This window comes from Cyprinodon tularosa, unplaced genomic scaffold (assembly GCF_016077235.1).
Source record: "Cyprinodon tularosa strain WSP-4 unplaced genomic scaffold, ASM1607723v1 ctg171, whole genome shotgun sequence".
NCBI lineage: Eukaryota > Metazoa > Chordata > Actinopteri > Cyprinodontiformes > Cyprinodontidae > Cyprinodon > Cyprinodon tularosa.
In genome coordinates this window covers 1,466,712-1,493,873 of record NW_024038541.1, presented here as the reverse complement: position 1 = coordinate 1,493,873, position 27,162 = coordinate 1,466,712, and the positions used below count along the sequence as shown (strand labels likewise).

The window sequence follows — 27,162 nt, the reverse complement described above, 5'->3', positions numbered from 1 at the left end:
AAAACTGGATTAATACTGTTTAGAAGGTTAAAGAAAAAGCATATGTTTCCCTGGTATAATTGTAATATATTTTAATTTGTTGATGCCATGGCCCTTCCAAAAGCCTAGTTTATTCACACTAAATCCACTTTTAATACTTCTATTTGGCACCAATCTGTTGTAGCATTGCATTGTTTCTTACATTGTTGATCATAAATGCCACCACAGAGTGAGGAGTTTTGCTTGTAGATGTTAATTTCTTGTTACAGAATATATTATGTATTAAACTTTAATCACAGTTTCTCCGAAACGTTCCTAAGCATTTCTAACATTTATTCTGAAGTCACTTTATTTTGTTATACAATATCGTGTCTTATTTATTCCTTATCACAACTATGTATAATTTGTCCTTTTTATTAATCACCATTATGACAGTTGGAAATTTTTGACAGAAAGGGATAGAGAAACCCTTTTACCTTGACCCTGTTTAAAACAGAAATGCATTCTTATTTTTAAATGTTTGCTGGTTATTAGAAGAGGAATAAACAATAAGGGCAAATAATGTCATGACTCAGAACAAGGACCCAGTATTCAGGCAAGGCAGACAGTGAGATAACTCGAAAGGCATTTAAAAAAATCAAACGGATCTGTGGTAACAGCTGCAGCGGTGTCTGAGACAGGAAACTCTGGAGAGAGGAAACACAGATTAGTGACCAAGATAACCTGACTGAGGAAGATTATGAATATGAGTCACAAACCTGGTTTACAAGTTTAGTCCATGCCCAGAGAACGAGGTAGATCAAGCCGGTGGGCTGCCAATATGATGTGGCAGCGCCGCCCAGAGTGTCCCAGATGCAGCATCCCCGGAGAACATGCAGGAGTCTGAAACCAGGTAAGGCAAACAGAAGGCTTAGAGATCCAAGAGTCCAAAGGCAGTTCAGGCAAACAGATCAGAACAGGAACAGGCAGGCTCAGTGGTTGAGAGGCAGAACGGCTCAGTAAATCAGAAACACCACGGAACTCTAAAAATACTCACCACTGGCTGATGAGAACAAGAATAATCACGTCCTGTTGACTGGATGCAAGCAGCTTAAATAGAGGTAGGAGCAGGATGATCAGTTGAGCAGTGATGAGAAACTGGGCAGAGTTAGACAGGTGAATGGAATGAGCAATTAAGCATCAGTGCCAAGATAGTGACAAATAATGGTGTGTCCATAATAATGCAGTTCAGTTAATCACTGAAAAAGACATTTCTGGAACATCTGCTCATCACATTTCAGAAGGAGCATGCTTCGTGTGCAGTGTCCGGCACTGCACATCAAAGGGGTTTGTTAATTGGAGGCTAAAGGTTATGTTTATAATCTAAATTTCACTTCTATTTTCCTATATGGTTTGCCTGTACCAGGACCGATACATGATCCTTGGAGAAAACGGCTTCTTCGTCAACCCATCAGATTCGGTGGCCATTATAGCTGCAAACCTCTCCACCATCCCTTACTTTAGACAACATGGTGCCAGAGGCTTTGCCAGGAGTATGGCCACAAGTGCGGCCCTTGACAGGTACAGTAGTCACATCAACACACATTTAGTAAATTGTCATGTATGAAAATCTAAGGTTTTTATAGATTAACTCCTCAGGAGCTGGGTGGCACACTATTGATTTTATAATGGAGATTAAAGATGTTAGTGGTTCAATGTTGCATTCATAGTTTGACAAAAATATCCAGGAGCTAATGCAGAACATTATGATGACATCATTGCAGTTTTCTTGTCTGCATGTGCATTTTTAAATTGCACAATTCTATTGTTTGCACAATAGAATTGAAAATACATCCAGTGTTTGCCTATCCTTTCGTCTTTGCAGTGATAATAGTATGCCTTATATTTCGTGTCTACTTCAGGGAGACAAATATCAAAATCAATCATTTCTGTTCCTTTATATTGTGCATGACAAACAACACATCCACAGTTAATTTCTTTAAATCAATCTTGCAGAAAAATACTTGAGATTTTTAAAGCCATGCTACTTTCCTTAACTGACAACCAGACTGCTACCTCTCATATTCCTAAAGTAACACTTGGGTAAAGGTTTTCATGTCTCTGACAAACTCCAGGAAGTGTTGAAATGCTTGGTGGTGTAGTGTGTGCATGCTGCAGACAGCCCAAGTTTATGCCTTTTTTGGAGAGCGTCTTTGAGGGTTTGAACTGTGAAATCATTTGCTGCTTTATCGGTTTTTGGATGCTACAGGGTGTATTCTCTGTGCAATGCTGTCCTTTGTGTTTGGCTGTTATATCAATCCTTGCCCAATTGACAGATCTTGTACTGCACGCGCTTGAATTCCTGTGCCATTCTTGGCACAAACTAAGAAACAGCTGATGCAGTCATGGAGAAGAGGGCTGTGGCATTGACATGTTGAAGGAAACATCTGCATTTCCTAACTTTGAGGGTGGAGGATGTAGTGGAAGAGGCTGGTTCACTGACTAACACATTACCTTCATAAGCAATAACAGCTAATTATCACAGATATAAACAACCTAGAAAGAAAAAATGATGTTAATTAATTAGGGGGAGGGGCTGCCTAGTGGTTAGGGCATAGAGCTTGGAATCCTGAGGTTGTGAGCTCAAAACCCACTCCCACAGTCTGAGCTGTCTGAGCAAGACCCTTAACCCCCGATTGCTCCCCATGCGCCCCACGATGGCAGCTCACTACTCCCCAAGGGGACGGGTTAAATGCAGAGGTAAATTTCTCCAATGTGATGCCAGCCTTTGGTCACTTCCTCCTTGGAGAATTTTACAAGACATGTCATCTAAACACACTTCACAGAGTCAGGTCAATTAAATCATAAAAGTTGTTAAATTTTGATAGGTTAATGGCAATCTTTTGATAGGAGACAAGAAAATATGGCTTCCAACTGTGCAAGAACACCTCTCCCTTTGGCGGATTTTAATATGTTATGTAAATGTCTGGAAAGTCCCAGAAAACATATATGACTTTGTGTCAGAAGAAAAAGATGATGAAACACCATTTATAAAAGCCATACTCTTACTTTTAGATTTAACAGTGCTGCCTTGTGTGTAGTAGCTGCATTCTTTATTGAAAAGAATGCAGCTACTATTGAGACACGTTTCATCACTAGCTTAAATAATGCTTATATGCTGCAGCAGCTTTTTTCTGTATGACATTGCAAGTCCTGACTGTGCTCTCCTTGTAGGGGGAGATGGTAAATGAAGCAACCAGATGCTGTTTGGTAAATGGTAGAGAAGGCTAATATCTCAGTGCTTTTCACAGAATAATATGGTCATGCAAAAGGTGCATTGAGAGAAAATAAATAAACTAAACTAACTTAAACTAAAATAGAGATTTGTTAATATTTTAGCATTCATGTGCTTTTATATTTTCCCTATATGAGCGTTTTTAGTTTGAAAATATTTAGATTGGCCTAATTTTATCTGGGTTTTCAGAGTTCTGTGCAACTTTGGGATCCAATGTTAATAAGTATGTGTGAGATTTATTTTTCATAATGCTTTTTACTGTCATTGGTAACTGGTTATTATGTAATGCAAAGTCTGAAACCCTTAGATCCCAGAGGAAGACACCAGATGGTTGAATCTGTCAATTGAAAACCTCTATTATTTCTGCTTTGAAAACATTGTTTGTCTGATATCCTTAAAGGTAATAAAAAGCAGATATAGCGCCCCTAGATGAATGTTTTACTGCAGTTTGCATGACATCCCGTTTAATAATTTTTTCAGTATGGATTAGTATATTTGCACTGGCTTTGCCCAGTATTGATTTTTATATTGAATGGTCTTTATACAACTTTTTTTTGTAAATAAAACGTCTGAGACTCCCTTCTCTTTCAGTCACTCTTGTCAAATTTGTTCTTCCGTTGCTGGAAATGTGGGACAAGATAAGGAAGATAAAGGAACAAGGTCTCTGTTGTATATACAGTAGCTCCCCTTTCTAAACAGAAGAAAGAGCTCAACGTTCGCTCATCAGCTGCTCAAACTAAACCCACCGTGGCGAGTCAGGGGGCCCTGCAGTCGCTTTAACTATGAACTGCTTAGTCCCTGCGCTTCCTTCTCAGTCAGTCAGTACAGTTACTAAGGAAAACGGCAACTGATTCTCACAGCTTTTTTGTCTCTGTAATTTTGCAATCTCACTAAAAAAAACATTCCCCTGCATTCAGACTAGGGGCTTATTTTGGCCGGTGGACGTGCTATTTAAAACGCCAAATGTTCATCAGATGGGGTCTGTTTGTTTTCTTTTAAGGAATGCCAGGCTTTCCGTTCTAGTGCTTGCATCTCCGGAGGGAGATCAAGCTGGTTTACTCATATTTGGTCATTTATTCCCTCTTCTTGTAAACAACTCCGATGAACTCTTCAGAGGTTTATTTATGTGCATGATTATTATGTAGATGTTTTCACCAGCCCTTAAATCCCTGAAAAATACCCTCTTTCACATATAACACATAGTGGGTTTAAAGGGATTGACAAGTCCACATGTTTGTCCCTTATGGCTGAAACATCTGTCAAGTTGATTTGGATATTTACTTTCGCAAATCTTGGTGTTTATAGTCTGCACTGATGAGGATACATGACAACATCCTGTAGTTCATACTGTGACGTTGCACTTTTTTTTTATAATTAGACAGGCCAAACTGTTGCCTCTAAAACTTCCCTCTGAATTTGTCATTAAATTTAGCCTGGTTTGTTGAGCTTTTGTTAAGTGTTGTGTTTCTTTAGGAACTGTTGTACAAGTAGAGTGGGGAAAACAAATCCAATCTCCCCTCAATAAGACACCAGTCCTTTTTTCTTTTTTTTTGCACGCTTTTATTTTCATTACACAGTCACAATTACAGAGCAACTAAATCTCTGCATTTAACCCTCCCCCTTGTGGAGCAGTGGGCTGCCATTGTGCGGTGTCCGGGGAGCAGTGGGGGGTTAAGGGTCTTTGCTCAGGGACCAAGAGTGACAGTCTGAGGGAGTGGGGCTCAAACTCAGAACCTCGGGATTCCAAGCTCTATGCCCTAAAAACTAGGCAGCCACTCCCCAATGTCGAGCCCCTGATGCCCTTAAACAGCTCTCTGGTCTTGGGCATCATGTAGAGGTTGTCCTTTATTCGATTGAGTGTGTCGACAGGTGTCTTTTATACAGGTAAAGAGTTCAAACAGGTTCAGCTTCTTAAAGAGGACCAACAAACCTGTGAAATCCCACTGGTTAGTGGGCTTAAGTAATGTAAAAACATAAAAATTATTTAAAATTCACACAGTGGGGTTTTTTGGATATTTATTTTATATTCTGTCATTCAGGTGAGTCAGTTGAGGAGTATCAAATATATAAACTAAAGCATTCTAAGAGTTTTGCAGGTGAGAAAACTCACAAAATCAGGAAGGAAAATGTATTCTCCCCGCTGTATATATGAGAAAAGCTTTCCATTTTTTTCTCTGGTCTTCTGACATTAGCAGTCTTTATTTCTCTTCATGGCCTTGACAGTGTGACAGCAAGTATCTAAGAGAGTAATTATTTAAGATTTATATCAGCAATAAGCATGAATATCCTCATAAAACCAACTGTTTCTGTTTGCACTCTCTAGAGAAGTTAAGTCCTTACCCTAACTATGATGTTTCTAAATTATTTTTACTTTCTCTAAATTTGGTATGCCCCATTAAAGGTAGAGGTTGTAAGCTGAAAATGTACTTTGCTATAATTCACTGACCCTTCCTGTTTTCTGCTTGAAGTGTTGTTCTCATTTGAAGCCTACAAAAAACCCACAGATGTCTAAAAGTGTCTTAAAAAGAACATTTTCACATCTTTTTGCTTTCTTAGACTTTATTTTTAAACACCTCAATGTTGTTGAGAAATTAGAAAGTAAGAAAGTTAATTAAAGGGATGCTTTGAGGTTGGTCTGCAATTCCTTTAAACAGATCCCTCTAAATTTTCCTTTTATACTAATGCTTTCACAATTGCCTTTTTAAATGTTTATAAATGAGAAAGGTTAAGATTCAAAGTGAAAGGTTGACTCATTTTGTTCCTGCAGCTTTTTGCCTTATTAAGATATTGGATGAACTGTTTGCAGGAAGCCGCTGTCATACTTTGTTTGATTTGCCTGCACACTCACCCTTCTGATCTGATAAAAAGAAAGGTACAAACTTTGTTTTTGTTTCTCTGTGTGTTCTTTCCTCTGCTGTTTGCAGGGTAGCCAAAGCCATGAAGTTGGCTCTTTATGAGACTCCCACAGGCTGGAGGTACTTTGGGAACCTGATGGATTCTGGGCGCTGTTCCCTATGTGGGGAGGAGAGCTTTGGAACTGGTACGATTCAGCACGCAAGTACACACTGAACATAAAAGGCTCATAAAGAGAGATTTGCGATTGCTGAAATGTCATGTGCACTTAAAATAATACAAACAAAAGCAGACGTGGTCTTTTGGACAGGAAAGAATGGATCATAGATGCAAATCTGCGGATTGACTGACTTTATTGAGTTTTGTGCCTGAGAAATCCCTTCTTGTGTATTAACTGTTGCTTTTGTGACGATTGTTCATAGGTTACAACAATTTTAGGCCAATTCTGAAAAATAATACTTTTCGATGCGAGATATGAATTCTTCTATACATTTTTGAAGAATTCTTGCAGATATCAAGGTTTTTATTTATTTATTTATTTGTAGAACTTTTTATTTAAAATTTTCACAGAACAATACAAATAGAACTTTATCTGAAACACGGGAAAACAATAAGAATAATGATAATAATAAAGATATCCATTATATATCCTGCTGTACATAATTTGAATGTTCTTCACATCTTAGTGGTACAGTTGGTACAATAATATACAACAATTTAGTGATATCAAATATATATATAAAAAAATAAAAACACCCACACAAGTTAAAGCAGGTTTCCATATTATTATTATTTTTTCTTCCCTCTTCTTCCTTCTTTATGAACCTTGTAATTTATAGATTTAAATATGTTTTAACCATGTGCCATCTCTGATTAAATAGGTCAGTTTTCAGTTGTAATGAAGCAGTCATTTTTTCCATCACATAAATCTGTTTTAGTCTCTGTTTACATTCAGTTACAGTTGGTGATTTCACCTTTTTCTAATTAACAGTAATATTTCTTTTGGCAATGCGTAGTAATACTCGTAGGATATATCTTTGGTCAGCATTGAAAAAAATCAACTGATATAAAACCCTGTAAGTAAAACTGTATGTTTTAAGGGAAATTTCTCCATCTCTTATTTAATGTTTTTCCAATATGCAAAGATTACTGGACAGCTCTAAAATATATGTTTATGGTTGCCTATTTTACCACATTGTCTCCAGCATAAAGCTGTAGATGGATCTTTCAAAAAATTTGAGATAACCAGAGGAGTGTGAAAATAAGGTATTTTAAGTTTCCAATCAAATTCCTTTCACTGTTCACTATTAATTCAATGACAGCTATAACAGAGTTTGTCCGATAACTCATTTTTTATTACTGTATTTGCTTCTAATTCCCACTTTTCCTTGATATTGTACATATTTTCAACTATGTCTGTTGACAGACTTTTATAAAGATGAGAAACCTTTTTACCAACAGGGAAGTGTTTTTCTGAGATTGTGATAAAATATTGTTCTATGTCATTTGGGATTTAGCCAATTCTTTTTCTTTATGGTTTGTAATTCAGTGCCTAATTTGCAAATATCAATAAAAATCACTTGACGGAAGATCAGATTGTTCCTGAAGTTGTGATCAAGAGGCTTTTTAAACTGCATTTTATGTTGGAAACTGCTTCAACAGAAATTAGATTTCCTCGGAACCAGAACATAATGAAATGGGGAAAAAAAACAAGACTTTCATTGTACTAAAAATACATAGTTATCAGTTGCATTCCTCTTTAAGTTTATGATTGAGTGACATTGTTACCTGTCAGGCATAAAATGACTTAAAGTTAATATTTTGCTGGGGTTTTTATGTGCACCCAATTGTCAGGTGGAAGGAAAATATCACAAGTATGGCATGATTTGTGTTCGGGCCTTTTGAGTCACTATTGTTTGTAGAAACACTGTTTCCTGCAATTACAACAACAAATCCTTGGGATATATCTTTACCAGCTGACATGTTTGTTGGATTTTCTTTTTGAAACAGATCAAGCCCTGTTTAGCTGGTTTTAGAGTGTAGAACATGAGAAATTGCTTTCAAATCTTGCCACACATATTCAATTAGATTTAGGTCTTTCACTTCTATTGCTGTTTAAGCTCATTGTCCATGTGGAGGCTGATTGCCTATATTCTCAAATCTTGAGGAAAAATGTTTACTTCCAGGCTTGCCCTGTATTTTGTTTTTCCCATCAACTCTCACAAGCTTCCCTGTCCCAGCTAAAGAAAAGCACCCCCTCAGCATGATACTGCCAGCACCATGCATTATGGTATAGATGTGCTCATAGTGTGGTTTGTTTTCTAATGCACCATGGCGTCTTGCTTTAAGATCTTCTGGTGTGAAAATGTGTAATGGCTTCCATTTAATAATTTGCCAGTCTTGTTGGTATTTTAGGAGTGCAATGACGTATATTAGTCCTGTCAAGAAGTTCCTAAAAAAATGTTTTGTTTTTTATGAAAAACTTATATCGACACCATTTACGCAAGCAGGCTTTTAATGCTTATTGTGGGTATTTATTATTTCTCCTGTTATGTTTGTTCTTATTTTGGGTTTTTTTTTTACTTCTGTATGCTTCATTTAAAGCAATGTATTTCCCTTATTTGGATTCAAAAAGGCTCTATTGAAAAAAGGATTGTTGGACTTTCAGCCAAACTGTTTTGCGAGTATACATCAATTTGTTGTTTTTTTGACCCAACTTTTAACCAGATTGTCTTTTCCACATTTGCTTTATCTATTATGATTTTTTGGAATATTTATAGCATCATTTGTTTATGTTAATTTTCTATAGTTATTTTTTTTTAAACTACAACTTTCTGCTTGCCACTCTAAAGCTCAGATTTTATCCATGGAGGACTACTAATAGTTTTCCGATCTCTGCTGCTCTTCCAGAGTTTTCTTGCACCTTCTTCTTGGACTTATGCTCCCCTTCAAGGTTGTCAGCATTATATTAAGCTTAATCATACTCTTTTTTTTTTTTTTTGGTGAAATATCAAACAGAACAGATATTCTAAGTTTGATCTAGCCCTGCTGCTTTAAACTATTCCTTAAGACTACCTCTGATTGCTGCGTTCCCTGGTTTGGTGATGCTGTTTGTTCAATTATGTCCTCAGAATCTCTTAACTAAGTTGGTGCCTTCCACTGGGAATTGATTGCAGTGAATTTCTTGTTACAAAATGTGTTAACAAGGTCGTACAGTTGCATACCATACTATTCAGTTTTTTATCCACTGCAAAACACAACCATCCATCCATCCATCCATCCATTATCTTACACGCTTGTCCCAATTGGGGTCGCGAGGGGTGCTGGTGCCTATCTCCAGCAGTCAATGGGCGAGAGGCGGGGTACACCCTGGACAGGTCGCCAGTCCATCGCAGGGCAACACAGAGAGACACAGGACAAACAACCATTCACACACACACTCACACCTAAGGACAATTCAGAGAAGCCAATTAACCTAACAGTCATGTTTTTGGACCGTGGGAGGAAGCCGGAGTGCAAAACACAACCATTTACAGCCTATTCATTCCTGTTTTTTTTTTTATGATTTTCTATCTCATAAAATAATGGTAAAAAATATTCACATTTGCAGTTGAAGGGTAAAAAATGTGAATACCTCACAGGACCCAAATAATCATGGAGGAATTGTCAAATAGGCAGCTGATCATGTGTCAGCCTAAATATCACAGCTTTGCTTCTCTTCCAGTCTATTTCAGGTCTAGAGTTGTAAGCAGTGCATCCTGGCTGCCTTCAGCTCCAGTCAGAGCACTCTAATAGATGATAGGGCTGTGACCCTGACCGCATGTGTAAATAATCCTCATTCCTCTGCTATAAAAGGAGACAGGGGCTCCGTGAATCACCACAACATGCCGACAAGCCTCCAAGGGAATTGTTTTTTAGTAAATTCAAATCCAGCCACACTCGAACACTTAATGATGAGGCGAGCTTATTGCTCCTGCTGGTGATCAAGCCTTCAACTTTACCTATCAGGGTACATTTCTTTGTCCTAAATCATTTCACTTTTTCAAATTGTTTAAATTTTATGGAACAAACAGCTTAACTGTGGGGGTTAAAATACAAAAATGCTTGGCAGGGAGAACGTGAGAGAAGAAAACAGATGGACTAGCAAAGGCGTTTACCACGATGAGGGGAGAATAAACAGAGAGTTGGAGAGCCCTGAGGACTTCAGGAGCTTACTCGTTGTCTATCCATGTAAGGGAAAAAGCTTAGAGAGAGCCTTGCTGACTAAATCATCAGAGCCGGGCAGCACTCCTGCTCTTTACTAACTCCAATACACCAAGAGAGCATGAGCCCGGACAGTTCAGGTGGTTATGAGCAACTTGGCTGCGCATTGTAACTGTCTTTACTCTGGCCTTTGATCTAAAGAATAAAAGAAGAAAATCTTCAGGTTACTATTGAATAATCTGCTAGATATCGTGCAAATTGTTCAAAATAGTAGCAGAAAATTGTTTTCAACCTTTCAGAATATGGCTTAAGATGCTGTTTTTTAAAATATCTAAAATAAAGCCTTTGTTAAGATGTTTTGAAGGCTTCCTACAGTAGCAGCAGGTGATGAAGAGGCAGCGCTGAGTTGAAAAGAAAAGCCGAACTGCAGTGAGGACTCATTAATGAGTGCAGCTGTGCTTTGATGATACAGATCTTGAGTCTGTTTTATTGGGTGACCCTCTCTGACTCGTCTTCACAGCAAGTGACAGACAAAAGAGTAGACGGACAGTAAAGCTGGGATTAGATAATCACAACTGTCAGTTTCCTAACAACTGTACTCTGATGGAGCCAGACACACGGACCAACTGTGCCTCTCCTCTTTTCATTGTCTGCTGAGGAACATGACTATAAGTGCTTATTTACAGAAGGAAATGAGGCAAAAAGGCAATTTCAGGCATTTTATGTTTGTTATATTTAAAGGACTTAGGCAGAAAGCCAGAAATGGCTCAGTCCTTCTTTAAGCTTTTGCATGGAAACATTACTGTCACATTCTTAACCTTTGAGATACCTTTTGCTGTGCAGCTGTCTCTGTTAACAGCCCCCTTGTGAAATATTCTTTGGGGGGATCTTCTTGCGTGTGTGAACATGTGTAACAGCAGACCCCATTTGTGTTGGTATGTTTGTCTTTGTCTTTATAACTCTTTTCTAAAATACAACAGAGATCGATATGGGTCAGCTTGCCACTTCAATATACCATCATTTATTATCTTCTTACTTCTACTTTACCTCTATTTTGTGAAGCAAAACATTACTATTGTATTTTCATTTTCATTTAAAGTCAAATATAATGTTGGTCAATTGAATATACACAGATTGGATATTTTGTAAAGGCTATTATGTGAACCTGGGAATGCCAAAAATCCAAATGAATTCTAACTTTTTTTTTTAACAAGTTTTAGAAAATGGTAATTTTAGGGTTTAATCACACATATATATATACTTAAAGTACACACATCATTTACTTACATTTGTGTTTGTCGTAAAGAAAACATGTCTATTCTTTTATTATAAATGATTAGCTCCCAAGCAGGCCATGTTTATTATTCTGCTTTATGAGGTGAGCCATTGTTTTTATATTGGAGAGAAGCTGCACGCTGGCTGGTCTGACAAGAGAAAGCTGTTCATGAGGCTGCTGTTTTTTTAAATCAGCAATATAAGGTTCAGAAAGAACTGATTTGGTTGCAAACTTTCCCTCAAATTTCAAGGGAAAGTTTGTTTCTGCATTAATAGTATGTTTGCATTAATGCAAGTGTGGGGGACCAGACTCAACAAGGACAAAAAAAGAATGTTAAAAGTAGAAAATAATTCAATTAAATTCTTCCAAAAATGGTAAACAAAACAAAGATTTCAAGTAAGAATAAATCCAAGGATAAATAACAAACTCTAACTTAACACAAAACAAAACTTACCTGCAAACAAAGAACTAAAGGCTGCTTAAATAGGGATGGAGTAAGCCAAGTCTACCACATGAGGGAGGCACGACATAAAAAAAGAACCAATAAATACAAAATTACCTAAAGCATTCTATGAAACACATAAAGCAAAACTAACTTTTACTTAGCGGAAACAATAATAAGTAAGTATTTAAGTGACAAAATTAACCTATTAAAAACAACTTGAAACAAGTCTCCCCAGTCAGTCTTTCAAAAACCAAATGGTATGCTCCAGGTTTCCTCCTCCAGCTAGTTTGTATCTGCAGCACCTCAAACAAAAGTGTAAATAAACCATTTAGACAGACATTAACTAAAGTGTGGACCCATTAGAAAATACCTGTCTAAGAGAAATAACCAACTTAAAGATATCAACAGTAATATAATATAAAGCAAGAAAGAAATACTAACACGATGTGGTGGGAGGATCATCCACCACAGCAGATCATTTATAGTCAAGCATCCTAATTTCCAAGATTGCACACATACAGCAGAACAGGTTATAGGCAGCATGATAAGAGATGTGTGCTGTTTATTTACTTTAATATTGTGATTATTAAGTACAACGCATCTTTTTGAATGTTTGAACCTAGGATATGTAATATCCTTTTTTCCTTCAGGTTCTGACCACATTCGTGAAAAAGATGGCCTGTGGTCAGTGCTGGCGTGGTTGTCTATCATGGCAGCCAGGAAACAAGGTGTGGAGCAGATTGTCAGGGAGCACTGGGCCAGGTTTGGACGCAACTACTTCTGCAGGTGACGTACTCTACACATTCAGTCATCTGTTTGTGTTTACTATAGTGATCTAACTTATCTTCATGCATTTTCATCTTTTCATTTAACTGGTTGATTCTAAATGGAAATAGTGTGATGCATTTTAAACATAAATATTTGCAATAAGCAGCTAAAATGGTCATGTTAACATATTAGATAATTACCGTATAAGCTCCAGTTAGATCAGCTTATTATGCTAGCCAAGTAGGTGGGGCTTGTCACTGCATTATTTGTCTATTCGCACATGTCTGAACAGAAATACTACTGGTTCATCTTTGATTCTGCAGTAGTCCTTTTCGGAATCTACTGAAATATTTATTTGCATCTTATGAATATGTATCTGCATGCTTATCTATTCCCTGTATAAGGGTTATGATATAGTCTATATTTTTATTTTGTCTTTTAAAATTTTGAACTACATAATCAAATATATTATATTAACATATTAGAATTGTAATTGCTGTAAAAGTACACTTTTGCCTACACAATGTTCTGTTAATAATTTGTATCATTTGAAATAAAAACTATAATTTAAGAGAAGATTGTATGTTTATTAGACTTTAATGCTTTTGCAAAACTGAATTCACCAGAGAAAAACTATATATATATATATATATATATATATATATATATATATATATATATATATATATATTTCTGAAATCCCCAGATGCATTTTATTAAATTTTTGCATGATTAATACTTTTTTTTTTTTTAGCTAATGCTAGTATCTTAAGTTTTTAATAGTGCAGACTTTCCTTTAAGCACAGTTTTGAATATATTTGCTATATTGCATTTTAAGCTGCTTTTCACACAGCTGCCACTGTTATCAGTGTCTGACGGATGCAAATGCTTAACAATCACGTGAATGCACTGAATGCAATGAAATGGCCACACTGGCTGCATACGCATAAATGATACAAACTCCAAAACAAAGACAAAAAACCAAGGGTAACGCAAAACCTCTGCAAAAAGAAAATAAAAAAATTAAGTAATGCTGCATTCACTGAAAATAGGATGCCGACTCCAAACTAGAAAAATATTGTAATGATGTACCTCTTCCAGGATCTGCAGTTTAGGTCAACCTGAATGCCAAACTCTTTTGTTCTTTGATTGGATAGTTAGATTATAATTGACATTGACAGATCAGATAAGAAGAAGAAACAGCGGCCAAAATTCACCCAAACATATTGAAACTTACATGCAAGTCCGATAACTTGAACATTGAGCATGATACATAGATTTTTTTCTATTTGTCATTAGACCATAAAAGCATAAAAATGAAACTGCTCAAAAAAATTTATTGTGTAAAAAATTTGCACCTTGTTTTTATTTACAAATGCAAACCTTTTAATACACACACACTCTTTTTATGGATGCACCAAGATAAAATTCTCAAACATGTTGGTTTAGGAAGTGAAAAACTTCAAATATAACTACACATTCTGATTTCAAAGCAGAAAACATGCAGTATATGACTGATGTTTGTGCCCATACATTTCTCCTTATTTCACCCTCTCCCCAGTGATCATCTCCCCAGTGTTTCTACAGAGTTTCCACTGATAGTTACTGCAGATTTGTACTTTATGTTCCCACAAAGAGCTTTTATAAACAATGAACATTTCCCATGAGATATAATTGGCAAAGAAAAAGGATTTAGGATAAGGACTATGATCTTCAAAACATCTGTCAACATTTCCAGAAAGGATACGTCATTCACGAATCAACTTTTTGATAATCTCTAGCCTTTTAATGGATTTTAGAATATCTCATTTTGGAACAATAAGTTAGGCATTAGTTATATTAATTCCTATTTCTTTCTTTAATTTCAGATTGAATTTAAAGACAAAATAAGATAAATTAAATGTGTTGTTAATGAAATAGTGCAAAGTTGGCCAGATCTGAAGATTCATTAGGAATTAAAACTTAATGAAAACTTTAAAACTGTTTGATCACCATTGCTTAAGTTTTTCGTATTTTGTTTTCTAAAAATACAAATACCTGTTTTAAATCTGTGCGTTTGCAATTGTCTCTGATTTTCAGGTTTGACTATGAAGGCTTGGACCCACGTGCGGCCTTTTACCTGATGAGGGACCTGGAGACGGTCATTTCTGACAAGACTTTCTGCAGTCAGAAGTTTGCTGTGGGAGACCATGTCTACAGTGTGGAGCGGGCAGAGAACTTTGAGTACATTGACCCAGTGGACGGGACAGTCGCTCGGAACCAGGTCAGCACAGAACTGCTCCAAATCTTGCATGTGACATAAAAACTGATCTGTAGAGGAAATTTTTATTTTTTTTGCATTTCAGAAGGAAGATTAACAAATCATTGTTGCAATATACAAATAGGAAATAATAATAAAGGTGTTTTATCTTTATACATTTTTATGTTTCGGTATAACCTGTAATGGTCTTTGGCAAAATATACAAGTTGTGCTGAAAAGGTTCGCTAAATCAAACACTGAAAAAATATTTAATATTTATAATCTGTTTTTTTCAGATACTAAAAGAGTTTTACAGACGTTTTTTTTTATCTTTTCTCTTACTCATTGTTCTTCTAAAATCCCATAACTTTAGTATTTTTCTTAAAGTTATGGTAGCGTAACACACCACAGGGGCTGTTAAAACTAGAACCATTAAGTTCACCATATTAATAAAAAATTACAAGTCTTGTTGTTTTTGCATTCAACACATTCATTTTAAGAGCACAAGGTTCAGTTGCAGCCTCATGTATCCCAACCATTATTAGCTGCCATATAAGGATATAATCAGTGTTACTAAAACTGACAAATTCTTAAAAAATAGAAATAAAGTTGTTTTTTTTCAATGGTAGCACATTGGAAGACTGCTTTTAATTAGTAGTTAATGGCACCAAAATGGAGATAACTTTTACTACTAAATTTCAGGAAAAAAAAAAGTAAAATGAAAAATACTTCATTTTATGGTGTTTGTAAAAACATTTCTATGGTATTGGAGAAAAAAAATAAGGTTTGAAAAATACAATAAAATTCTAAATGGACATAGAAGGGTCTCATACCTCTATTACTTCATGTTTGTTGATTCCCTCTTCTTTGTCCATTCATCCTCCAGACCACCCACTGCGAGGCGCCATGTTTAGATATGAACATCTTATCTGTCGTTTTATATCATAAACTCTCTATTCACACATAACATGTAGTTTAGGTCCCCACAAACACTGCCAAAATGTTTGCTTATTAACATTTTTATCTGTTTAACTCATTTCTTTTCTTTCAGGTTTTCACAGTCAAATTTCTCAGTTCTTGTTTAGCAGATGAACATAGGATCATTGGGCATTTCTTAAAAAAAACTAACATTACAATAACTTCTAACCCTCAACCTTGTTTTGCAAGGTTTACTTCCTGCCCTATTTTGGGCAGGAAGTAAACCTGCTTTTCTATATCATCCCACATGTATGCCCACTCTCACCAAACATTTCAGCCTCCATATGCAAAAGCAAAAATACAAGCGGATACAGGATTACCACAAGTTAGTCTGAAACCCCAAAAAATAAAACCCCAGCAACCCAGTCAGTGGCTCCTAAGCGAATGTTTTTACAGAGCGCATTCCTCCCAGGACAGAATTATATCAGCTGTCGTCTCTCTTGCAGTGTCTCCATCACACATGGGGGAGGAAGTGGGGCGAACAGAGACAAACACATTCAAACAGAGTGTGCCAAACAACGCTTGGAGGATTTACACTGCAGTCGCATGGCAGTCTTTCTGTTGTTGGCTACTGAATTCATCTGGCATTGTCTGCATTTCAGACAGAGACCTGCTGGATTTAAACCCTCAGATTCAGCTGTCTGCTTTTGGAAAATATTTCACTGGCGCCTTTTCTTTTAGTCGTTATCTCGACTTTCCTTCCCCAGATAAGCTTTTTATAGGTGATTTAGTTTAAACTTTTTATGTTACTTTTTAAGGCGAATTATAATTTTCTTTAACTTTAAATTATCTTCTGGATTTAAACAGATTTTGCAAGAAAAAACATTTTACATTTGCGTTATATTTGATTTGTAAATGAGCATAAAAGCAGAGAATGTTGTGGACATTCTCTTCATGTCTCGCAAATAATTTCGTACCAGATTTTTAACACAACCGCTTTGGTTCAAGTTCCTTTTATGAAACATTAAAATGTCAAATATAATATATTTAATATGGATTTTCTGTGACAGGCCAAGACACTGTACAGCATATTTCGAGGTGAAAGAAAAAGAATACACATCATTTTGCAACTGTTTCTCAAATGTAACCACAGCCAATACTTTAAAAAACAAATCCCGTTGCAATTGCAGCTAAAGGTCTGTATTCAAGTACTGTAGTTTCATGTCTAACAGAAAGTATTTTTATTTTACTTAACAAAATGTCCCATACACATTCAGACTGGATAGATAGCATCTTTGAGCATCAGTTTTGCAGCTTTTACTGCAGAATCTCTAATAGAGGTATGTCTGGTCTGTAACATTCTAAAACATTATCATGTTTTAATTGAAGCCATTCCTCTTTAACATTGTTTTTATTTAAGGTTGTGATCCTCCTGGGCTGCCAAATTCTTACCTCAGTCTTAAATCTTTTCTTTTCCTCCTGGATTGTTGGTGTTTCATGATTAGCCTTTCCCTCACTGATGAAGAAAATTATCCTAACACTACTTGTATACTATTTGATGTTTTTTGCTGCCTATTTTTCACTCTCTGACCCAAACATTCAGCAATTATCCAGTGCACCGTTTTCCTGAATACAAAAATCGTTAATAGGACCTATGTGTCTTTCTTCCAACGATGGCTTTCTATCTGCCACTCTGTAATTTGTAACATGGAGGTGCCCCGTGGGAGGATAGACTTGTCTGGATAGGTTTACGGTTAAGTCACTCCTCTCATTTTCAGTTGATGGATTCAACAGCCCTGCATGAGATGCTCAAAGCTTGGAATGTTGTTTTTTCAACCTAATGCTGCTTCAAATATCTCCACTTTCTTACCCCTGACCTGTCTGCCGTGTTCCTCGATCCTTATGATATATGCACCAGAACTGCATGTGGAACAAGATGACAATGCACACAAGTAGATTTTGTTTACTAATTATGCAAAAATTATCTATCTTATCAAATTAATTTGCATGTAAAAATTATTAGAGAAGTGTGAGGTGAACAAATCAACATTATCATCATTGATAATATTTTGTTACAGCTCCTAAATATCTGTGTATGTGGACCCAAACACACTGTAGGAGACAGAGATGAGTTTTTGCTGATTTAATGAAAATCTGAAGGCAACAGAAGCAATGTTCAAAAACAAAATACAGAAAACCAAAAGCCAGGATATATGAGGGGAAACCCCACATGAGAAGCAAAACAATGACACCAGAAATGGGGATCTGAACAGCAGGTGTATATATGGGGGACAGAACAAAGAATGAGCTAATCAGCTAATAGGGAACAGGTGTGGGTAGAAGTAACTAGAAGGGAGACACTGAAGAGACTGGCACAAGGAGGTATCAGAGTAACTCAAAAAATATAACACTGTTTAAATATAACACAAGAAGGAAAAGAAACCAATGACCAATAAAACAGAATGACATAAGTAACTGAAAACTCAAAAAGAAGTCCAAAGGGGAGAACCGTTACAATTTGCTCTGTTGTTGGTTTAATTAATAATAAAGACATCATCATACAATCCCACATAATACCCAATAAAACACATTGAAAGTTGTAGTTGTAGATGACAGATATGTTTCCCTCTTTTAGTCTGCAAGCTTTCCAGCAGATGGTATTTTTCACAAGCAGCAGTCTGTCAGCAGACTGATAACTGCTGCTCTTTGTTAGAGATGAGCCAGCACACTCCCATATACAGAGAAGGTCAGGCGGACATCTCTCATTATCACCGTGTCTTTTAAAATACACTCTCCCTTCCTCCTATCATAACGGTGAGGAATTGGAGTTTTCCCGAGATGTCTGTTTATCAGCAAGGAAAAGGGTTTGAAAGTTGTTTATGTATCCATGTTACTTTTACTTCACTAATGATCTTAAAAACTGAACTGAACTGTTGCTGCATTTTGCTTTTGATAAATCTTTGAAAAGTTAAGTATCTCCTTAATATTAGCATGCAGGTTAAATTCTGAACTACCCCATAGCCTGTATTTGCAGAAAGGAGGATTAGAGCAAACGGTCCTTTAAATGTTTTCACTTCAACATCAGATCTATCCAAATAGTCGATCATAGCCTAAATACATTTTATATTAAAATATTATATTAAAATAGTTGCTTTGGCCCTGTACCCATGTCTATAATGATCAAAATGTCAAAAACATTTCAACTGAATTCATATGTTGTAAACTCAATCCCAGCAAAAGAAGCAATGACAGCGACATCTAGTGGACTTTTACTCTTATTGTGCATCAGAGTGAAAACAGGAGGGATGCTGATCCTAATGAATGAACATTTCATCTTGTTTGTGGTGTTATTAGGATTATACAGCTAACCAAGAAGATTGGTTGGTTTGAAACAACTTTACATTTTATTTTTTTTTCAGACTCCTATTTAAAGAAAAAATTGTAATTGTAATTTATTAATTTTTTATTCAAGGGAATAAGGATTATCTTCAGTGACTCTTCCCGCCTCGTGTTTCGGATGAGTGGGAGCGGTGGTGGGATGGGTGCCACCATACGTATATATGCAGAAAGCTTTGAGAGAGACCCTGAGAGACATAGCAGGGAGACTCAGGTAGGGGGGCTGTGAGTTATTTGTTCTGTATATATGTGTAGAAGGACCTGTGTATATTCTCCTAATTCCACCTGCAACCTTCAACAAGGGTGAACCTCTTTACAACTTTGTTTTCTTCCTGATAATGAAGGATTGTTTTGTGATTGATATCATTAATATCTCATCTAAAACATGTTATGGCTATGTCAAAGATAAAGAATTATTCATTAATAAAACTTAAGCACCCATGAATGAATTGAGCCTTATCGATGCGTGCTTAACATGAATTTTAGAGTGCTTATCTTTGATATTTATTACAGAATTGACTCACACTAACATATTTCTTATTTTTTTTATGGCTATATTATTGTTTTTAAACAAAAATGTTGGCAAATTAGGATTATATTTTATGACTTTATCACAAATGTTTGATCAATTTATTTTAACTTTTTATTTGTGGTGTAAATATCTATTTATGTTTTCTTTTTAAATTTTTCACTTATCTTAAAATTGCATTTCATCAGTTACCCCACATATAAGACAGATTTTTACTTGTTTTTAAGTCAGTCTGTTTACCAACTTCTGTAAAACACTTTTTGTTACATGTTTGATTAAAAAAACTGTGTCCCCTGAATCCCTTTCTAAAGTAGGAAATATAAGAGGCACGTGTGTTTCGATGTTTGGAAAATGGAAACAAGAAATTTCGTCTCAGTAAAAGTTGCCCATAGCTGCAGTCATCTGAATTAAAAAAACAAAACAAACAAGCAACCACCACAGGTGAATTGGTGTTAAGGGAAATGAGAAATTATGCTTCTGGTGTACAAAAATAATATATAATAATTCTAACGTGCATCTTTACTGTAGATACAAAGGTATATGGAGTATACTGTAGTATATAAGCGTTGGTAAACAAACTTAGATTGTTTAAAATCTATTAAAAAAATACAAAAAACTTTTATTGTGTTGAGCAAAGTATGTAAACACTGTTAGCTGTTGAAAGCTGAAGTCACAGTGACTGTTCAGCGTCATTTGGTATCTTATTCTTTTAATCTGTTTTATTCACACCACCTTAGCATGCAATCGTTCAGCTGCTTGCCTGATAGGTAAAAATTATCTTTCAGAACACCCACAATTAAAAATCCTGCTTATCCAACCAGATTAGAGATTCTTCAGATCATTAGAACTTGGTCTTGTGCTTAAGTTTTTGAGTACTGTGTGGATTACTGATATAAAAATGTAACAGCCGTAAGACATTTCAGACAAAGTCACGACTTCACATGACTTGGGAAGTGCTTGTTGACTTGCAATGGATCTTTAAATTAATCTGCGATTATTTCTATGTCTCTAATAAATGTCTGCTCTGTGTAACAAAACCAGACAAAACTGTCTGAAATCCTGATATAAGGTTTGGAGTTTCTCTAACTTTAACCAGGTTATCTTCTCAGAAATCTTTCTACTCTGTTTAGTTTTGTGCTTGGTTGCAGTAAAACTTGTGGCCTTTCCTTATCAAGACATGGAGCATAAGAGTTCAAGCCTCTAATTATGCAATCACCAGAAATGTAAGGTCAAGAATGCTTAATGCTTAATCGGTGTTGGTCCAGGTAACTAGGTCCTTGACTGAGGTATTATGGTGCCAATACAGGATCTGCAGCATAGATTGGACTAGTTTATGAATAGGTGAGACAAGAAAGCTCCATTTAAAAATGACTTGATTATATGTGTTAAAAGAGAAATAATGTATATAATTTAAAATTGATCAAAAGCCTTTTATAAATTAATAGTTTTGTTTTATCCTAAAAATAGTATTATTTATTTTTTAGAGCTGAAACATTAACCGGATTAATCATGCAATCCGATTATTGAAATAATCGTCAGCTAATTTAGTAATCGATTAATCGTTTACTGAAGTATAGAGACTGTAAAATATAACTTTAGCTGACAGAACGACCCACTTAAAGCAGTAATTGTATAAAAGTTGCAAAATAATATGTAAAAATTTAGCATTTAAGAAAAAATAAACAATTTAATCCGTCCATAGGCAAAATCCAGAATTCCTCAAGTAGAAAAGTTTTAGATTCTCCTGGTTTAATTTTGTAAAAAGTTTTCTTTAAGGAACATTTGGCTATTATTGATTGACTAATCGAAAAAATTATCGACAGTTAATCGATTTCCAAAACAATCGTTAGTTGCAGCCCTTCTATTTTCTATTTAATACATTTTAAAAGAACAAAGTATTGTATGACTAAAAGTTAACGTTTCTCAGTTATGTCTATTTTGAACAATAAAGATCCTCAATATATGAATAAACGAAACATAAGGTACATTTTTTTAATGGAGTTATGCCCTGAACAATAGTGATATTGTGAAATGTTAGAAGATGATGTTTTGTTATAATAACTCTGGACTTCCCTCTCCAGGTGGTTCTGGGTCCTCTCATTGCCATCGCCCTGAAGATCTCCAACATTCATGAAAGGACAGGACGCCGTGGCCCAAACGTCATCACATGAGCTAAAAGGATGAAAGGGAGATATACACTCACACACACAATATATGCATACCTGCTCACACTCATAAAATATATATGTACTTTTCTTGCATTTCTTGCAGCTTCAGCTTAGTTTTTCACTTTCCTCTAAATAAGAAATAACCTGAGGATTTTTTTTTTATTTTTTATTTCTGTTGGAAATTGTCTCCTAAAGACAAACATGCTGTCAGCCACAAATCTATGTTTGTTTTTCTCCACTGTGATAATCAGTTACTGAAAGGTGAAATTAAATAATGCAACTGATAAATATTGGGAATTATGTTAACAATAAATGCAAACCTTAAGACTGAATATTTTTGTTTCTGGATTACTTTCTTTGCAAACTTCTAAATTTTTTGTTTTGTTTTTTAGTTTAATTTTCATTGCTTTCTATTGTTTCCCTAAAGGATTTAAATATTTTTAATTATTTCCATTGGAGCAGTCAGTAAAGCAAATGGAACTGCAAAATGTGTTATTCTAAACCGATTATTTTCTAAGGCAAAGTGATCCTTAAAGAAGAAAAAATTACATTTTCTTAACTATTCAACTATATCCTTTTTCTCATTAAAAAAATAATAATCTCTTGTCATGCAAATCAACCTTTTAATGTGTATTGTTTGTCTTCTTGGAAAATTAAAAACACATATTTCAGAGATTTTCCATGTTGCCCTTTAGCATTTTGGTAAATCAGCAAAGTTTCCCCATTGATAAGACATGTTCACTGTGCTTTAACAGCACATGTTTTCCAGTCAAGCAGGAAACAAACTGAAGCTGTTGTGTTCTGATAAGAAGTTATGAGGTTTGATCTTTATACCGCTCCGTTGAGATGCAGACAGCAGGATGTCATAAACACCCTGATTGCTGTCATTTTGATTTGAGGATAATGCCAGTGGATATCCGAAAGGATGTTTTCACTCAGCCATTCATACATTATCTATCTGTCCGTACAGCTTATTGCTCCTTCTGACTCCTTTATGATGCTATGAGTTGTTGGTGATGTTACTTATCTTTAGATGTGCTTCAATCCTTCAAACGGACCTTTTTAAGATGAATTCTTACACATAATCAAATTAGAAACTAAATCATCATAAAAGTAGTCATGTAATTAAGAAAATAGGCATCTTAAACACATTGATAATGTTCTAAGAAACATGTTGGCTATAAAAATGTTGGTTACTGTTTTACTTGAATGTTTATTGTGCTAAAGTGTTCCATCAGGTGTTTTGGACCTAAATGACACTAACCTGAAAGACCCAACAGAAAATATTCCATAAAAGTTTCTTTAGAAACTCTGCTGAGCTTATATTGCCATTGACCTCATGACTCATATATTTTTTTACTGTTTAAGATGCAGCCTTTTAATGCAACGACAACTTGGTCAAAAATAGAATATTTTGCAGGCAATAAGAAATCAGCACCTATATTTGTGTCAAACTCATCTTTTCTAGCTTTCTTATTCTCCCTTATCCTTCTCTCTGTATTCAGAAACAGTTTTTATCCTCTCAGAAAAAAAAGACATTAATAAAAAAAGTTTATTTTCAAAGCAAAAACGTAAAGTTGTTATTTGGTGGTTTTGTTTCCTATCATTAGATCATTGTAACACTATTTTTACACACATAAAAAAAAATACCCTCTAACAGATTCAAAACTCCTTAGCTGAAAAAGGCAAAACAGTTTGCACACCAATCCTGTTTCAATACCTCTGCACTGATTACTTTTTATTTTAAAATTAACTTTAAAGTTACAGCTCTCTATGTCAGCCATATATTTAATGGTCTTGAACAGAGTGCCAAATGTTATGTTGGGTGTTAAGCTCATACAGAGGAACATTTTTTTTTTTTTGTTATTTTTGTTTTGTTTATGCATGCTTATGTATATTTGTTTAGTTTTTTGCTTTGATCAACCAATGAGTCTTTAAAAGTCAGATGTTTTAGAGGAAAAAGATGTTAGTTTAATTTCTCTCATGGATGCATTTTTTTAAATTAATATATTAAACAAAATAGTTTTGAATCTGAATTTATGCATGGATAAATGTCATAAATAAAAAAAAATACAGCAGCCAGAAGTTAAATTATTTATATATATTTTTTTTATAAAAGTATATTTTAATTTACAAATCTTCTATTTCAGAACATAGCAAAATAATGCAGCATAAAGATCAGAAAATTAAAGACATTACAGAGGGTGCCCAAAATACAACAAATAAAACTTTATTTTACATTCCTGCATTTCAGCATTGGTCTCTCCATATTTATTTTAGTTTTAAAAATAATGATCAATGTTTCACTGAAAAATAATGGTTTAAAAATAGATTTTTTTTCGTTATGCTTATATTAAAAAGGGTTAAAAGCTGAACATATTTGATCATATTTGGTGTTGAGAATTATAATTGCATGTTTTGAATTAGTTTATTTAAGTTATGTATGGTTTATTTCATTGCAAGTCAAGTTAATTGTAGCTTAAATTAATTGGTCTGAGTTTTTTTTTTTTTTTTTGGTAAAGGAATTTTAGTTTAATATAGAAGAGGCCTTAGATAAATTCATTTTTGCTTCATTTACTACAGCAAAAAAAATTGAATTATATATAAAAATAACACTGAAATGAGTCTGAGACCATCTAAATATACTCTAAACACATCTGTGCAACATCTTTAAGTATTTTTCTGATTTTACTCTGTAAAACATCTTAGATTTAACCAGTACTGGTGTTTTTCAGTTCCCGTATGGTAGCTTCTGAGTGTCCAAGAAGGCCTGATGGACATCCAGCACAAACTGGTTACATTACAAATACAAGGTGCCTAGGCTAGTTTGCTTGATAAAAGCTTTATAAATCTAGAAGCAAAATACCTCTATTAACATTTGGACACGCTTCACTCCAAAGCAACAGGTTTTTACCCTGTGAAGTCCCAGATCAATGGGTCCACTGAGATTGTGCAGACTGGGTGCGGACGCTGCAGACTCTGTCATTTTGCAGTAGAGCAAAGTCAAAAGATGTCGTATCCATCGTTTTTGTTTTTTTAGTAGCACTCTCCTGGACTGCAATCCTCACTCTTGGACATTTAGTTAAAAAAACAGGTTCTCCTTCAGTGTAGAAAGAACATTTCTCTTCACTCTGATGCATCAGTCTGTCGAGGTTCAGTGTGCTCCACCAGACTGTATCGAGGCGGGTGCTCCCAGCTCCACCTGCAGTCTGGGCTCTCTGAACTGTTCTCAGTGTACAGTGGAGGTGCAAGACCCCAAACCATGTAAGCTCCTTCAACTGATACAACCACTTCATGCAGGGTGCTGGGAGTGACCTGGCTGGGACTCTGAGAGTCTTCATATGACGGAGGGAAGGAGCTTGGCCTGCTGAAGAGAAGATCCGAGTTAGGATAGAATTGGTTTTTCGGTATACATTTCAAACGGGAGTTTGTGTTTTTAAAGACACCATTTATATTCAAATGTAATAAAAGAACATTTCAGCAATATATTTTTAAATCAATGAGAATTTACCGTCTGCTGCACCTCTCAACTGTAAAGATTTGGATTTGCCTCTCGTGACTGTTGACTCTAGTTCTGTTGTACAACTTGCTCTTCATGGTGTGGCAGATGGTCCAGAACATCCCAATGAGCATGGCCAGGAAGCCAAAGATAATCATGACGTAAACAGGGACCATCCTTCCATCATATCTTGCCTGCTGGGACACCAGGTAGGCTCCAATGCAGGTTAACACGAATCCAACTGAAGGGAGGGACATGCGGCTGAAGGACAACAGCTGCTTCTTAACACCCATGATTGCTTCTTTACTGCAGGCTGGAGGTGTTCTCTGATGACAATGGTGCATTCACATAAATGAACACGCTCAAAAGCTCTCACCACTAAATAGATACCGTACATGTCTCGTTGAGTAGCTCTGCCCCCTTAGTTATAAGAGGAAGTGGCTGCAATGATCCTCCCTGCTTGGTTGTATATTAACACAAGTCTGGGTCATAAGTATGGCAGAGATAATGCCTGTGGTTTGGTTAAAACAAAGGGTGGATAGCAAATGAAACAGCACCTTTAATTTTAAGGATGGTATTAAATTGATCTCAGATAATAAAGTAAAAAAATCTTGGTGTTGTTTTTGATCAGAACCTTTAAGTCATTTAAATCCCATATCAAATAGGTTTCAAGAATTTATTTCATCTCTAGAATATTGCAAAAATCAGAAATATCCTGTCCAGGGGGTAAGCCGAGAAACTAGTCCATGCATTTTCTACTTCAAGGCTGGATTATTGTAATTCTTTACTATTAGGAAGTCCATAAACTGTAGTTAAAAGCCTTCAGCTGATCCAAAATGCTGCAGCCAGAGTTCTGATGAAAATTAAAACCCTGGCTTCTCTTCATTGGCTTCCTGTTAAATCCAGAATATATTTAAAATCCTCCATCTCACATATAAAGCCTTAAATGGCCAAGCTCCATCTTATATCAAAGATATGAATGTTCCTTATGATCTTATTAATTGAATGTAAAAGATATTTTTGTTAAAAAAAAAAAAAAAACCAAGGCAGACACTATTAGACATGTATAATGTTCTGCAAGAAGGCACGCTAGCACTTTTTTTTTCTTTGTTGTTGTTGTTTTTTGATGCCTTTTAAAGCATGATGTACTTTACTAGATAGAAGCCAGTCAGCTAAATTGCAAGTTTAGGATCCCAAATCAGATACATCTACTTCCCCTAAGTTCAGAGGCTGTAAGGGTCACAGCATATTAATTTGTTCAGCGATTGTCTATGCTAATTGCATTGTAATGCTTCGAAATATAACATTTCCCTGCTAATCTGCATTACATACTCTACTTTTGTGTAGGTATATAATGCTGGCTAAAGGCAAATAAGACAACTATTTACCTGCTGACTCTCAGAAGCCATGAAAATATAAACCCTAAAATATCATAATTGACAGATCAAATGTGTTTATCATTGCAAAAGAATCAGATACGTAACTTTTTTAACTATTTAATATTGTTTGTAATATGACACCTCATCTAAACAGATGAATTGAAAAGAAAGAAACAAACAAAAAAAAAACTTTTTATATGCAGAAACCTACCAAAATAGTTTAAAACAATCCAGCA

The 27,162-nt window shown here is 35.4% G+C and overlaps 1 protein-coding gene across 2 annotated transcripts in view; it reads left to right on the top strand.

Annotated features, from left to right (window-relative positions):
• The window catches only part of pgm5 (phosphoglucomutase 5), a 29,541-nt gene extending 6,818 nt beyond the window's left edge, over positions 1–22,723 (top strand). For both annotated transcript variants that reach the window (XM_038281508.1, XM_038281509.1), the window contains 6 exons: positions 1,385–1,539; positions 6,178–6,293; positions 12,681–12,816; positions 14,878–15,061; positions 19,428–19,565; positions 21,962–22,723. In XM_038281508.1, coding sequence (XP_038137436.1) covers positions 1,385–1,539; positions 6,178–6,293; positions 12,681–12,816; positions 14,878–15,061; positions 19,428–19,565; positions 21,962–22,051 — 819 coding nt within the window. In that variant the 3' untranslated portion in view covers positions 22,052–22,723. The remainder of the gene's footprint in view (positions 1–1,384; positions 1,540–6,177; positions 6,294–12,680; positions 12,817–14,877; positions 15,062–19,427; positions 19,566–21,961) is intronic.
• The last annotated feature ends 4,439 nt before the right edge of the window (positions 22,724–27,162 follow it).